The following is a 17051-nucleotide window of genomic DNA, read 5'->3' as shown; positions in this document are numbered from 1 at the left end:
TTTTAGCATGCATAAAATAAGACATACCTAAGATATGTATACTTAAAATATCACGTATATATACCTATGTACATGCATTTACAAGTATAAATAGATATAGGGTGTTATCCTTATATGGACACCTTCATAGTAAAGTTATTATTTCCAACCTTTGGCTATGTTTTAATAATATTTCATGTCATCCCTCTTTATTTTTCCAACGGCCTATTTGATATTTTCTTGAAACAACCACATGTGCTATTGGACTTTCTAGAGGATCTTAAATGTAACTCATAACGTTGCCACCTTTCTTATCTTGCTCGTAACCCAGCATGCTTGTGAGAGCAAGAAGTCGATCTCTCTTTTATGCGATTCATTATATATCAGTGGGGGTGTTCGCATATGCCAGCTTTTTGACGATTTCTTTTACCTTGTGCAAACTTCATTCATAGCTCTGTGTTACATATTTGCAATAGCATTTCATATTACTCTAGTGTAAAATTGTGCATGCAGTGTCGTGCACCATAAATGCAATAGAATATTCATACTACATAAGCTTTGCTGCAAACTGCACATTTAGTGTCATGTTTCTCATTGACATTAGCAATCATATCTATTTGGCCTTTATATTTTTGAGAGTGCACCTACAGTGCCATGGGTTTGCACCTGTGATTTCTTACATACTCAACTTGCTCCTCGACCGATATTCATTTGTACTAATGTTGCTAGAATCTACAGGCAAGGAGCCATACCATGCAATCCAATTTTCATTAGCACTTGAGGGTGATAATACCCCTATCAGGTTGTGCATTCTTTCTAAGTTTTCTTGCCATTTTGTTATATTAAAAGGCTCTAAAAGTTTTAATTTGGAATTCTGAATTAAACATTGATATATTAGATAGAGCCAATCAAACTAGCTCTAAATTTAATGCCTTGTTTGCATAAGTTTATTTGCATAAAGCATGCATAAGGATCAAGTTAACTATTGCATACGGTTATGATTGTTTTTTTGGAATTTAAATCAGAATTCAAAGGATCTCTAACCCCATGCAATACTTATACAGGGGCATCTTCAATATGCCTCTGAGATAAGAGGAAGCACTCTCTCAGGGAGTTAAGGAACTGATTATAAATAACATGAAACCATTATGTAAATATCTTTCATAAGCCCAGATTGGGTAGAAAGTAATTGACTATTATAAACAATGATTGTTCAAGGATATAGAACAGCCATACTCAGATTCATCAAGGATGACCAGCAAGGGTGATATGAAGAGTGTGGGCTGATAGTAAATGAACAATGAGTTATAACTGCAAGAGAAGAGGAAGTAATCAGAAATAAAATAAACAATTAATGAACTCAAAAAACTATTGTAAACCAAGTCAGCTCATGGTGATCAAGGGATATTAAACTTGTTCTCAAGTCAAGTAGTGGGTGATCGAGCACATAGTGTCTATTTAAATCCCTGGCCAAGGTAGGTTTGGTGGCATGTTTGTTGTTGTGCTCACTAGAGGTCAAGGTTGCTAGCAGTTGGATAGATGGATTGATGGGAAGGACTCCATAGCCTAGCTGGCTAACTAGCCGACACTCTACACCACAATGGTTAATGATAGGACAAGGGTGTCCCATGCCTAATCCCAGCTAGGGAGGGCCTTTCTCAATTGAGATTGTTTAGGGATACTTGAGGGTCTATAGTTGGGAGGTTAAGTCCTTGACAATGCTTCTCCTCTCCTCCAGATGCCAAGACTTGCACAAGACAAAGATATGACCAACATTACAGCTATCTTCTTTTTATTGGGTGCTTTACTTTTATGTATTGCATTTTAAGTTGAAAATATGATGGTTAATATTGTTAAATCAGTTACTCTCTTTCCCTAGACTAGGATTTGGATATTTTGTCATAGTCGTTGATCCCTTTCATTTGACTGCGTAGAGTAGTTATTTTAACTGTTTCCATGTGAATACGTAAGGTATTGTTTATTTTGTTTATAATTGATTGTTTAGTTAGAAGTGGGAAAAATAAGCATGTTACAATGGGCTAGCAGATGTTACCAAGCCACTAGGAGGTCTCCTCAAGCCTGTCTAGGCATGGGATGAAAGAAGTCATTGTCTTTCCTCTGTTAGTTCTCTTATCAAATTCTTCTTGTTCTCTAGCATATTGCAAGATTAAATGAGATGGCAGCCCACTCCCATCTGCCCCCTTACAAGGTTTCATTCCTTTTCCAGCACTAGGAATGAAGTGGGATTTCACTTCATAGTATACTCTATGTTGCAATGTTACACCACCAAACAAAAGACCCACAAGGAACTACCCTAATCATTTTTGTGTAACACCAAAGTGGCGAACCTTCATCAACTTTAAAAGGATTTGCCTTGACAGCTGAACTAGAGATTCCACTTCCATTTCCAGCCATTCTATCCCTCGGTAATAAACCTAAATGGAAAAAAACGCAACAAATTATCGCAAAAAAAAAAATTTGAAAAAAAAATCGGCATTGTAACCCCTTAATATGCATATAATGTATAAAAAAGTATTTAAAACTTCTTTAAAAACTTTTCAAAAAGTTCAAAACTTTTTTGAAATACTGAAAGAAATCATTAAAAACTTGAACAAAATAAATATTCACTTACCTTTGCCCACTAAGTTTGCCTTCCCCAACAATTCCTAAGTCTCTAATGCGGGTCTTAGCCTCCAAACCATTCACTTTTGAAGAAAATGCTACAGCTGTAGAACAAGACCAAAATGGTGAAGAATGCTTGAGAGATGAATAAATGACCTTAGGGAACCTTTATCAGTTGAATTAGGATTTAGATGGGTCATTTTGGGGTTGAGTTTCACTTAAATTTTTTTTAAATATAGAAAAAAAGTCAAAGTGTGCCCCTTTTTCCTTATCCAGATGTACGAATTCCTGAGGATCCTCCCAAATTCCACCTTGATCCTGGCAAGATTCCAATGGAATCTGAATTCCTTATGGATTCCTTAATGAGGGATCACAGAGAATCCAGATTCCATTCCGAAATCTTGTCGGATCCAAAAGGGATCCGGATCTAAATTGCATAAGAACCAGGATCTGAAGCTTTTCAAAGGGATCCGATATCTCGGCTAAAACCCTTTTGACATAGTAAAAACACACTTCCAATGTTTCACAACTGTCATGTCTATTGAACTGCTGTCAACACACTCAAAGTAGTTTTTTTTAGATACTTACTGATTTTTTTCAGCACAGTAAGGCACCCCTTTCCATGGGAATTTGTCACTTAAATTGTTTACCTGCTGAAGTGCCCTTGTTAATATCCTTTTATTGCCAAAACTGATCAGCAAACCTCCAGGTACCATTTTATCATCACTCTTCATCAAACTTACGTGTTTTAACACCTGACTCTAATTTCATTCATTTGAACCAGTTGATAGACCTTGTCATTGCTGAAGCACACCTGTAAGGTAATTGTGCCACTTGAAAATCACATCCAGACACTAATTTAATTGCATTTGTTACTTGAGTGTTCCTATGTCGATTTAAGCATGTCTTTATGTCATTTGTCCCTCTTAAACACCATTCTTTGTCTTCTAAGCATTCTTTTGTATGGGTTTTTTTTTTCAATTTTCAAAAAACGTGGCACTTATATAACTAAACTCTCTGAAAAGTGCCTCATTTAATTAATGCTGCCACTCAAATGCATATTTTCACTTAGTCACTGGTATAGTTTACTTTCATCACTCAAGATTATAATCATCACCTTTTGCACTTAAAACTAGTCATGACGGTCATAGGCACACCTTAGAGCTGCTTATGTCACTAAACAAATGATTAGGCACTTGTTTTACTTTTCTCTGATTCTTCCACCTAACTGTCATACAAATCTTTAACTTGGCTGGTGTTGCCACCTAAATGACTGATATTTCCTTCTTGGCACAACTTGGACATATCATTGCCACTGCTTGTCATGTCCCCTCTTTAGTCTGACTAGTAGAGTTATGTGAGTTAGCCTATCATGGGGGTCTCGTAGGCTAGCAGTTGTGGATAGAGACTCATATAGGATATTCAATGACCGGGCTTGACTTTATAAGCAGTTGGGAGCCAATTGGGTGCAGTTCCTTGATTTTATGGGGTATTCCTACATTTTAGGAGGATGTGGCAGTTTCCAGATGTGAGGTTACACAGGACCATTCCATGGTTTCAGTTTCAGGATGACAAGGTGTGTTCCCTAGTTTTTAGGAGCATTCCTAGATTATAGAGAAGGGACTGCCAATTCACCCATCTCGTCCAGTATTAGTAACAGACAGGTGACAAGGTCAATTTTATGTTTATTTGGTTGGTTTGGGCTTTCAGAGGCAAAATGGGGAATATTTAATATATTTAAATATTTCCTAAGTTAGCATAAAAATAAATTATAATAAGGCTATTTATATAGCCATTTTGAGGTAATAAGGGGAATATGGATTCGTTTGGTCAGATGTGCCCTTCTGTTATAGCTCGTTGGAAAGGTCTTGAATTATTATAAACTATTTTCACTATCCAAAGACTTTTTGGCGCTTTGAGCTATGACATTTTAATAAAGTAATGTTTTTCCTATAGCATGGACGCCTTTAATTAGGAAAATGTTATTTTATTATAAAGTGGAAAGTGTATTTCTCATTTAGGGTTCAATTTGCACTTGGGAGGAGTTATAAGGAGATGAAGACCTAATTGTTCATTATCTTTTGACATTTGAAACTTATGAAATTCAACATTGCTCTAATGGAGTGATTTAGAGGCTTGGGACGAAAACCCTATGTCTGGGGTGTTGGGACAAAAACCCTAAGTTTGGAGTGTTGGGACACAAACCTCAACAAGGATTTGGTGATTCAGTATTGGAGTTGGAAGGTACTATTCTCTGTGGCAAGGATCAACATTCTTCATAGCATCATTTATCAGAAGGCAACATCACATTCAACTAGGTGGCCAGCCTATTCCAGCTTGGACGATTCTTCCAGAGGCAACTCGGGCTTGTATTGTGGGCACCTTTCCTTATTAGCAGCCACGTTTTGCAATTTGGAGATCATGTAGGGGTTTGTGACAACAAGCTCTCCATCTTTTATGATTGTAAAACCCTTCTACAACTGGCATCAGGTTCATTGTAGACAGCAGCAAATCAATTTGATATATTTATTTCTTTGACTGCAAAAATCTGAACATTATGCCTAGTACGATTTGAATCCTTTCCAGATTGTTAAGTGTTTTCAATATATGAATGTTGCTCATCATTCTTAATTCGAAGTTATTTGTTATTTGTCATTTACTTGCATATATCTTCAAAAACACCTAAAAGCTTGAAAACGAGAAAAAACTAGAAAGAAATCAGAATTCTATTAAGTCTATTCAGAGGTACAAAATTTTGGTCAAAGTCTTGAATTTTGAAACAAACATCAATTTCTAAGGTCACTGGGATTGGGGATCTTTCAGTGGTATTAGAGCTTTGATCTTGCCAGCCTGTGAATTTTATTGACACTTCTATGCATCCAGGTAGAGCTGAGATAAACAAATTTTACATACACAGGAGAGCTCAATTCGAACAAGGGTTTGGAATTGAATAAGAAACTATTATGGCAGATGAACAAAGAGGTCCCAAACAGAACCAAACAGAGGAGGAAGAGAGGGAAATGATGCAAACTCTCATCACTACATAGCCCAGGCTAGTTCAGACCTTGGAAAGGTTATAGGGTACCTTGGAACTAACGGAGTTGGATTAACAGGGAGACAGGCATGAGAGATAGGGCGGAGCAGATCAATTTCAGTCACAGGAAGTCAGCATAGTCATAGATCCCACACATCAGTCGAGAGCTCCCTTCATTCCAAAAAACAAGCACGCCCTCATACATCAGTCAACAATAGACCCCTAGTTCCACAATTTGTTTCGAGTGAGCAGCTAGCACAGGTAGAGCCAACCAAGGTGGGATTCCAGGATTCAATTATGGCAGCCATGGATGAGTGAAGAGCCCTACCTCTGGAGATTAGGGATGCTTTTCCTCTTCCCCAGTATTGTGCACAATGGAGAGAAGCTGCCAAGTTCAAAGGAGACAAGGGTCATAGGCTACAGCAGAACAATGACCTCAGTAGAGCTACTGGGAAGATCACAATGGCTACATATGATGGTACTGTTGGTTCCCAAAACCGCAAATTGGAATCCTACGAGCCTTGCCTGCTCGATGCTAGAATATCCAACCGATTAAGGCCAAATTGACGGGATTGATCGATGTGATCCAAATCCCCTACGCTTTCGGCTCTGCAAAACCAAGGCAAGTGTGCCTGATCCTGGACAACAACCTTCTATACAAGATGCTTAAAGCAGATCGGTTAAAACACAAAAACAATGAAAGTTTTCCTAATGGCAAGAATTATAGAAAACTTTGAATTTGTAATTACAAAATAAGAATAATAAAAGAATATATGAGATTTTTTTAATAAAAGTGATTATTATAAATGATTACAACAAATGAATATATTATTTCCTCACTGGAAAGAAATGAAACAATTGCCAGCATATGGATTATGAATCAAGAATAAAAGACCCGTGCTTAATTAAATGGGCAATCAGAGTCAATATTATAAGTTGACACGTACAACTTTAAAAAGTCTAATATATTTAAACTATAAACAATTTTAACAATTCAGACGCGACGGATCAATTATATATATGCAATTTTAAACTAGTCTAGAATGCATTTTAACTCCTGTGGAGACAAACTAGACATAAATAGGGAAACAATTCAATATTTCACAATATCTATGTTTATCAAATTTAAAATGCAATAATGACCCAGTCCACTTATCCAACTATTAAAATATTTATAGAAATTAATAAAATAAACATTTATAAAGGACATAACTTAATAATACTTTAAAACTCTAATGCAAATAAATTAAATAGATATTTCTTACTGATCCGGAAATAAAATTATATTGGAGACATTCCTTACGGATGATCCATCTAGTATAGTTCAACTCCATAATCGCACAAGAATTCATTCGATAATCCAATATCCACAGGCTTAGTTCAAAAAAACCATTTCTTTGCAAATGAAAAAATATAATATATCATAAGTGCATAAGATGAGTATAAATTTTTATATGAATATGAAATTGTCCCTCAAGACTCCCTCGAATTTGTTTTTTGCATCTATATTTATAGATTTGAAGGGGTTATCGGACGTGTCCCTTCAAAACAAATAAATCATCATTAACAAACACAAAAGTTTAGCGATTTTATAATTTAATGATTTATTTTCCCGATTTAGACTAGGAAACCTCATTGGTGTTTGAATAAATTATATTTCCCGTGCTTTGTCCACAATGTATATTTCCTTGCGCTGGATGCTTCCATTAATAGCACTGGCTGTAGTCATGTTAATCTGGGCATTTCACTGCATGATTGACTGGATTTCTTACGCATTTTGTCACTCGCTCAGGCCTCAAAGTTCGCACTCACACACGCCCTAACAGCTGCCCTGCAGACCGATGTATCCTCTTTATTACTCCATCATCTTCAACCAGATATCCATCCTCTTTTCTGCTGGAATCTTGAACCTGCAACCAAACACGGATTATCGTTAGATATTGATAAACAAAAGATTAATGATAAACAATACTCCAGCGGCTCTGCTCCTGTACAGATTTATTTGGCTCTTGATGATGTCATTTCCATTAAGCAAATGCTTTATATCCCATACATTTTCTAGCCCTATTTGTAAAACAGACTTCTCAATGAATATATACAGTGAAGCCCTTTTTTCTGTCACTTCTTTGCTACCAGGTACTCTGTTACTAGATATTTTATGAGGGTTTGAAAGAAACACAGCTGCCCTCCATAATTCCTTAATCTTCATCAAGAGAAGCCCCGTCTATATGTATTTCGCTAAGATTAATGAGTCACTTAAATCATCCACCTCATTTATGCTGGGAGTGAAGTTTCCAGCATGTTTATCTGAGACTAGTAAATCAATGAGCCCAGTGAATTCCTCAGCAGCATCATGTAAACCGAGTACCATATCTGCATCTTTATTCTTTAGCTTTAGAGAATCTTTGATAATTGCACTCACCACTAGAAACATTTTCCCCTCATGGTTTGCATAATTAATATTCCTTAAAGGTAAGAATAATGCGCTGTATAAACACAATCTTCTGTGATCACAACTCAATGTTGAAAAGCCAACTTTCCCAAGAACTTCTGATAAAGCTTCCAAACTTTTGGAAAGAAATCATGGGGAAGAAATCTGATGTGTATTCAACTTTATATTCTGAGAATGCAACCTCACGTCTAGTACCTTCTCTAACAGGTCCAACTTTTGAACAAACATGTGGATAGATGGGTAAACTCATTGGTAGAAACTCAATAAAATCATCAATAACCAGATACCCCTAATGACAACTTATAGATTAGAAATGGTAGTCTGCAGATCTGCTGTGTTATGCATCCTTCTTATACATCTGTTCTGTACTGTCTTTTAGATTTATTGTTGCCTCATACATCATGCCAGTGCTGATGCATTCTCTCAATAGGTAGATATATATTGGAGCTAAATTGATATATGTTGGCCATCATGTTTATCTGCTTTGAACAACCTCTTGAAATAATCTCTGATTCTATATTTTAATATTCTTCTACATAGGATAGAACAGAAATATGAAAATGTCTTGACTATGTTGCTGCTTCCTACTAAAGTATAGAATCAAAGTGAATACTCACTCAAGTATATTTCAATCGTTTTTCTTTTGATTAATACTATCCTAGCCCATATAAGAATGATACCATTTCGCATCAATGATAATCTCCAACATACATTGTTCTGAAAATCTTTGACATCCATGACCATACTTCTTTCAAGTCTCCAATATCATAAATGGAGGCTGAAATTTTGGGGTTCACAGGTACTAGTGGTACAAGTGCACAAGCTTGGGTGCACAAGTTGGATGTCTATCTATCTTTGAGGCCCATGCCTGAGCATGATGCTATTCAGTTTGCAATCTTGCATTTAGACAGGATTGCCTATGACTGGTGGCACCATGGATTGGTCACCCAGGATCACGCCATGGTTCACTCCTATGCAAAGTTCACTAAGCGTCTCATTACCCGGTTTGACCGTAAGGACACAGAACTCTACTATAGGGAGTTGGGGCATCTTCGATAGATTGGACATGCAGAGGTGTATTTTAATGAGTTTCAGCGTATTGCAATTATGGTGCTTGATATGCCTCAGAGGCAAAGCGTGATGTTATTTATTGAGAGACTACAAGATAAGCTTAACGGATTGGCATGTGCTTTCAAGCCAGCCACTCTCAAGGATGCCATTTATGTGACATTGAGACTAGACACCACCCCTACTTCATATCAGACAAATAAGAAGCCATTCAAGGACTCACGGCCTCCACAGAATACCAATACCTCACACAATAGAGGTGGACCGTTAGCTAGACCTCCCAAGATGGACTAGGAGACGAGGAATGATTTGAGAAAGAGAAAGTTATGCTTCTCCTATAAAGAGCCATGGGAGCCTGGACATCGTTGCCTTGGTAAAGGCAAAGTTTATTTGATTGAGGTGACATCCAAGATGGGAGATGAGGAGATTCCTGACACTGATAATGAGGAGAGTCCAAAGGAGATTGAGCAGGAGCACCCACAGTTGGAGTTGAACACTTTTGAGCCCTTGGCATCAGTTAAAGTGACTATGGCTACTCTATCCAATTATCCCAGAGTTCACGCCTTTCATTTGAAAGGAACGCTTCAGGGCCAGCGGGTTATGATCTTGGTAGACACAGGTGTCACACACAATTCTATTGATCAGAAATTAGTGGATAGGCGTGGCTTGCAATATGAGGTGTTTTGTTGGTTTTGGAGTGAAGGTTGCAGATGGGGGATTATACCTTGATAGATGATTTCTATGTACTCCCACTGGAGAGTTATGATGTGGTTTTGGGCATGCAGTGGTTACAGGGTATTGGACGATACATTATTGACCACCGTCGTATGAAGTTAGAGTTCCTTTCTAGAGGGAAGAAGACTATCTTGAGGGCAGCATTAGATGGTGGACCTAGGGAGGTGTCCTCTCACAGGATGAAGCTATCATTAGACATAATGATGTGATTTGGGCTATACATTGTTATGTAAAGCCCAAGAAACCTACACCTCAGGATGGTAGGGCATTTCATGTTGATATACAGTCAAAGATGGATCAGCATGGTCAAATGTTTGGTGATAAACCCCTAGGGTGTACCTCCTAATAGAGGATTTGAGCATGGGATAGAGATGGAGGATGGAGCTAAGCCAGTAATCACCACTCCAAATCGTCATCCTAGAGCATACAAGGATGAGATTGAGAAGACCATTCCTGAGTTGTTAGACATGGGATTCATTCGCACTAGCTCTAGTTCTTTTGCTTCTTCTATGATATTGCTTAAGAAGAAGGATGGGACTCTACGAATGTGCATAGATTATAGGACCTTAAACAAGAAGACGATCAAAAATAGATATCCCATTCCACGCATTGATGAGTTGTTGGATGAGCTTCAAGGAGCTATCTACTTCTCTAAGATTGATCTTTGTTCAAGCTATTTCTAGTCCCGTATGAACCATATCTTCAACAAGCAATTGAGGAAATCGATTATAGTATTTTTCGATGATATCTTGATTTATAGTTGTACTTGGAAGGATCCTCTCAAACACCTGGAGGAGGTACTTAGCATCCTAGAGAGTCTGTCTCTATATGCTAAACTGTCCAAATGTGAGTTTGGACTACGTGAGATTTTATATTTGGGCCATGTAATCAGTACTGATGGAGTGAAGGTGCATGAGGAGAAAATCCAAGCAATTCGGGATTAGCCCTATCCCAGGAACATTACTGAGTTACATGGATTCCTTGGTTTATGTGCATATTATCGGAGGTTCGTGAGGGGATTCTCTCAGTTACCAGCACCCTTGACAGATCTCACAAAGAAGGGAGCCTTAAGGTGGACAGAACAGGCACAAGGAGTCTTTGACAGACTCAAGGAGGTTATGAGCACATGTCCGATTTTAGCATTCCCTAATTTCTCGCAGCCTTTTGTACTTGGGTGTGATGCTTCAGGTGAGGGCATAGGGATTGTTTTGATGCAAAATAGACATCTCATTGCCTAGAAAAGCAGAAAGTTGCATGATAATGAGAGGTTGTATTCTACTTATGAAAAGGAAATATTGGCTATTATGCATGCATTAGTCAAGTTCAGATAGAATCTTGTTGGCAACATATTCGTGGTAAGAACTGACCATAATAGTCTAAAATATTTCCTTGATCAAAAAGAGCTCAATGATCATCAACAAAAGTGAGTAAGCAAGATTCATGCCTATGATTTTGACATCAAATTTATTAAGGGGAAGAAGAATACTGGTGCTGATGCACTTTCTAGGAAACCATCACTTGCTGCCCTATGTTCTTTGAGTGAGATTTCAGCAAATTGTAAAGCTCAACTTTTAGTTGAGTATTCCAAAAATCAACATGCTTGTGAGATCGTGGATGGATTGGTACAGGATAATAAATACAGGGTGATTGATGATTGCATCTACTACAAAAACAAACTCTACCTTGTTCCTGAATCACAGTTAAAGGGACAAATTTTGCATGCCCTCAATGATACTCCTACAACAAGGCACCCCGCTTATAGTAAGACATATAGAGCAGTATGGGAGAGATTCGCTTGGAAGGGTCTCAAGGATGATGTCTTACACCATGTTCGTGAATGCACGACTTGCCAGCAGAACAAGACAGAACATACTTTCCCGGCTGGTTTGTTGCAGCCCTTTCCTATATCGAAACAGAAGTGGACAGAACTCTCTATGGACTTCATTACAGGTCTTCCTCGAGTGCAAGGTAAGGATTGTATTTACGTTGTGGTGGATAGGTTGACTAAATATGCCCACTTCTTTCCGATTGCAGTTGATTTCACAACATCCCAGGTAGTTGAGCTATTCTTCAGGAAGGTGTTCAGACTCCATGGTCTCCCTAAGACCATAGTGAGCGATAGGGACTTGAGTTCTTTTTGACAAGAACTTTTCAGGCTCGCGGGCACAAAGTTGACACCTAGTACCAACTACCATCCTTAGACGGATGAGCCGACAGAGATAGTTAATAAGTGGATTGAGGGGCATCAGCATAACTACGTGTCAGGGCAGCAAAAGGCATGGGTGCATTGGTTGTATCTAGGCAAGTATTATTATAATATTACGCACCACATGTCCATTGATATGTCTCCTTTCAAAGCTCTCTATGGCTACAATGCATTATCTTTTGTTGATTTTCCTTTGAGTGATAGCAAAGTTCCTTTGGCACAGGATTGGTTACAGGAGAACCAAGATATCATGAGTTCTCTCAGAGAGAACTTACAACTTGCACAGAATCAGCAATAGATGTACTCTGATCGGCATAGGACTGAGAGAGTATTTGAGGCGAATGACATGGATTTCCTACGCTTACAACCCTACCGGCAGAGCACCCTTAAAGTGGGGGGAGCTGAGAAGCTCAAACCTTGTTTTTACAAACTTTACAGAGTTCTCAGGCGAGTTGGAGAGGTTGCTTATAAAGTTGAGTTACCACCTAATAGTATTATTCATAATGTGTTCCACGTATCATGCCTGAAAAAGGCAATATGGCAGCATATTATGGCATCAGCCGATTTACCTCCTTTGCATGAGGAAGGTAAGTTGAGTTTGGTTCCTGAGCAGATTCTTGAGGTGAGGGAACAACAACTAAGAAGTAGGGTGATTTGGGAGTATTTGGTACGCTAAAGAGGTCTACCCATTGAGGATACCACTTCGGAGGGTGAATCCATTTTGCAGCACCCAGCATTGCAATTGCTTGTGGGCAAGCATCTCCGAGAAGGGAGGACAGCCATGTCCCCTCTTTAGTCTGACTAGCAGAGTTATGTGAGTTAGCCTATCATGGGGGTCTCCTAGGCTAGCAGTTGTGGATAGAAACTCATACAGGATATTCAGTGACCGAGCTTGACTTTACAGGTAGTTGGGAGCCAGTTGGGTGCAGTTCCTTGATTTTAGGGGGTATCCCTACATTTTAGGGGGATGTGGCAGTTTCCAAATGTAAGGTTCCACAAGACCATTCCATGGTTTCAGTTTCAAGATGACAGGGTGTGTTGCCTAGTTTCTAGGAGCATTCCTAGATTATAGGGAAGGGACTACCAGTTGACCCATCTCATCCGATATTAGTCACAAATAGGTGACAAGGTCAATTTCACATTTATTTGGTTGGTTTGGGCTTTTAGAGGCAAAATGGGGAATATTTTAATATATTTAAATATTTCCTAAATTCGCATTTAAATAATTTATAATAAGGCTATTTATATAACCATTTCGGAGTAATAAGGGGAATATGGCTTCGTTTGGTCAAATGTGCCCTTGTGTCATAGCTTGTTGGAAAGGTCTTGAATTATTATAAACTATTTCACTATCTGGAGACTTTTTAGCGTTTGAGTTTTTTAATAAAGTAATGCTTTTCCTATAGCCTAGACACCTTTAATTGGAAAAATGTTATTTTATTATAAAGTGCAAAGTGTAATTCTCATTTAGGGTTCGATTTGCACTTGGGAGGAGTTATAGGAGATGAAGACCTAATTGTTGATTATCTTTTGACATTTGAAACTTGTGAAATTGGAAATTGCTCTAGTGGAGTGATTCAGAGGCTTGGGATGAAAACCCTATGTCTGGAGTGTTGGGACGCAAACCTCAACAAGGATTTGGCGATCCAGTATTGGAGTTGGAAGGTACTATTCTCTGTGGCAAGGATCGACATTCTTCATAGCACCATTTATCAGAAGGAAACATCACATTCGGCTAGGTGGCCAGCCTATTCCAGCTTGGGTATTTCTTCCAGAGGCAGCTCAGGCTTGTATTGTGGGCATCTTTCCTTGTTAGTGCCACATTTTGCAATTCGGAGATCATATAGGGGTTTGTGAGAGCAAGCTCTCCATCTTTTGTGATTGTAAAACCCATCTACAGCTGGCCTCAGGTTCATTGTAGACAACAGCAAATCCATTTGATATATTTATTTCTTTTACTGCAAAAAACTGAATATTATGCCTAGTACGATTTGAATCCTTTCCAAATTGTTAAGTGTTTTCAATATATGAATGTTGCTCATCATACTTAGTTCAAAGTTATTTGTTATTTGTCATTTACTTGCATATATCTTCAAAAACACCTAAAAACTTGAAAACGAGAAAAAACCAAAAAGAAATCAAAATTCTATAAAGTCTATTCAAAGGTTCAAAATTCTAGTCAAAGTCTCGAATTTTGAAACAAACATCAATTTCCAAGGTCACCGGGATTGGGGATCTTTCACTGCTAAGTTCACTAAAGGTGCCCTTTTAATTCTTTTAAACTCTCAATCAGCATACTACTGGCACCAAGAAACACGAAATAATGGGCGTCTCATTTATCCTTTCTAGCTTAGAGATAATATAAAAGCAAGTTAAAGTGGTGCCATTTATTACCAGGCTAGACATTTTAAGTTTCCAAGGTCTTTTGGATACCAACAAACTAGGCATTTAAATACACCAAAACAGCATAAAGAGAATATTTGTTGGAGTTGGAGGGATTTGCATTCACTGTTTCCTCTCAAGCCTCATTGCCATAGACATGAGGGATGTTGGTTTCAACAAAAATGTTTGAAAAGCATGGAAATAGGTGATAGAATGCTAAAGCAAATAGTATTGGGAGGAAAATGGGATTCTTGTTCTCAATATTGTGTGGAAAACTAGGTGAAGACAATGGGACTCTGGACTTGCAAATGAGCTCAATTACATTATTGACTCTAGTGAGAGTTCTAGGGATACAGAGATCAGAAGACCACCCAATATTTAAGGCAGAGGCTTATTTATTTGTACCTTTAATGTTGGCAGAGCCTCTTCTTGAGTCGTGCCATCATTGAGACCTATTTTAGTAATGAGGACAAGAGGAGCCTCTCCTATTGCATCTCCATCTAAGATGATTGCAACTTTAAATTAGTCGAGCCTCCTGTTAAGTTGTGGCAGCCTTGAGAGTTTTCTTAGTGATGAGGCCAAAACGAGCCTCACCTTTTGTATATTTATCTAAGATGATTGTAAAAGCACCTAGCTAACTATTGAAGTTCACACTCAGTATGAAAATTGTACTTGGAGAGTATCTGCTATTCCTTTTGTACCTAATAAGAGACCTATGATAGGCATTTGTGTTATTCAACTGCAATAAGACAGACTACTATTTCATGGTTCCATGACTTTGCTGCCTTGTTCCTTTCCGACTTACGCATCCACATAGCACTGACAGTTTGGAGTCTCTCAGAAATGCCTAGTAGTAAATGCATTGGCATTCCTGGGATGCTGATGAAAGGAGGTTGGCAGGGAAAAACGCAGCAATGACTTGGTGACCAAGGCCAAAGTCATGAAGTGAATAACCCAAGGTTGATTCCAAAGATAGAAGAGTAGCTAAGAGTGCATAGGAGCTTGTGAAAAACAATAAGGATAGATTTTTGCCACCATTGTAGTGCACAATGTGTGGAGCAAAGGGGGTGCTAGGGGACTGATACATGATCATAGTAACTTGCAAACAATATCAAACTGAAAGAAAGCTATAAAGTTTCATTCTTTGCATGATTTAATTCAAATGCATGTACCTTAATTAATTGTTTCCTATGCTTGCCAACATCCACCTTTTATAAACTGATGGAAAAGCGTGAGATTATTTGTACTCTGATTAACAGGGAAGCAGTGGATTGCCATCATTAATTATTAAATAGGAAAACTGTCAAACAACAAAGCAAGTTACCCACCTTATATGTAAATACCCAAGTTTAGTATAACATCTATGGTATTATATTGTAATGCTGACTCGCATATCCTGCTATTAAATTATTCTTTTTAATGATCAAATTAGAATACATTTACCTTAACTGTTTCTTTGCTAAATTTGCCAATATCCACCTTTTCACCTAGCTGCAAAAAAAATGTGATTATTACTATGCCTTCGTTCACAGGAAAGCAATTGACCACCATAAATAATTATATAATAGAAAAGTGTCAATCAAAGAAGTAGCCCACATTAATTGCTTGTGCCGTATCGTTTGGCGCTTCTCCATGTGTTGAAATCCTATAACAAACCAAGCAACCAACTAATATGGCAGCATACCCAAGCCAATTGTGTACCTTGACAATCAGATGATAAAGTGAAGTACACTTGTCTTCAAACATACTTTGAGGCTAGAAAAGCTTGCAAAGAATGAATTAAATTTTAGCAGATATAATTAGAGGAAACCAGCAACATGAGAGATGTGAATCCAGTAGAGGATGCCCAGTGTACATAATAAGACAAGAGAAGACCTGCCTTTTCGTGAGAAGATCTTTTTTCAGATGCGGAGGCTTTCCATCGAAAACAAAGCTGCATGCAGATTTTATGTCTCAAGTTCCCACGACCAACCAGATTAAGAAATGAATAACTAAATAACAATACAGATTTTAGAAGAGATCTATTCTGAAGTAGTTTCAATCAAACTTTTGGAATTCCATTAATAAGGTATGTTTCCCAAGGTTTTCAGAGTGGGTTGAAACTCACACAGGCATCACCCCAGCAACTAACAATCTCGCTCCCCGATAAAACATACCCTGCAAATGACTGCAAGAAATTATATTATTTTCTAAACCTGTCCCAACCTAAAAGCAAGCACATGCACACGTGTATACTGAGAATCAGTCATATCAAGAACATGGATGATCATTTAACTTGGAGAGCAATTTATTCAAATAACGCCTCAAAGTTTAGGCATTATTAATAAATTGTAGAATGCTGACCTTGTCACTTCACCAAATCGGTTTGTAAGGGATCCATGTCCATTTCTCCCAACAACAATCTACAATAATGAATCAACATGTGAAAGAAATTTCATCGATTAATTGGTCTTTGCAATTGCACATAGGTCTCTTTCAAGAAATGAGAAAAATTAATAAACAGAAAAAAAACGTAAAACAACATTCTATCGTGACCATCTCATGAATTAATCAAAGAAACTGTCCATTGCAAA

The 17051-nt window shown here is 37.9% G+C and overlaps 1 protein-coding gene across 5 annotated transcripts in view; it reads right to left on the bottom strand.

Annotated features, from left to right (window-relative positions):
- LOC149557927 (flap endonuclease 1-A-like) overlaps positions 1 to 17051 on the bottom strand; it is a 225364-nt gene that overhangs the window by 186771 nt on the left and 21542 nt on the right. For all 5 annotated transcript variants that reach the window (XM_089832384.1, XM_089832383.1, XM_089832382.1 and 2 more), the window contains exons 3-7: positions 16822 to 16880; positions 16586 to 16645; positions 16358 to 16411; positions 16075 to 16123; positions 15922 to 15969 (exon numbers count right to left, since the gene is read on the bottom strand). In XM_089832384.1, coding sequence (XP_089688510.1) covers positions 15922 to 15969; positions 16075 to 16123; positions 16358 to 16411; positions 16586 to 16645; positions 16822 to 16880 — 270 coding nt within the window. The remainder of the gene's footprint in view (positions 1 to 15921; positions 15970 to 16074; positions 16124 to 16357; positions 16412 to 16585; positions 16646 to 16821; positions 16881 to 17051) is intronic.

This window comes from Cupressus sempervirens, chromosome 5, assembly GCF_028749045.1.
Source record: "Cupressus sempervirens isolate cs-2001-9-10 chromosome 5, ASM2874904v1, whole genome shotgun sequence".
Lineage (NCBI taxonomy): Eukaryota > Viridiplantae > Streptophyta > Pinopsida > Cupressales > Cupressaceae > Cupressus > Cupressus sempervirens.
This window is presented reverse-complemented; position numbering and strand designations above follow the sequence as displayed.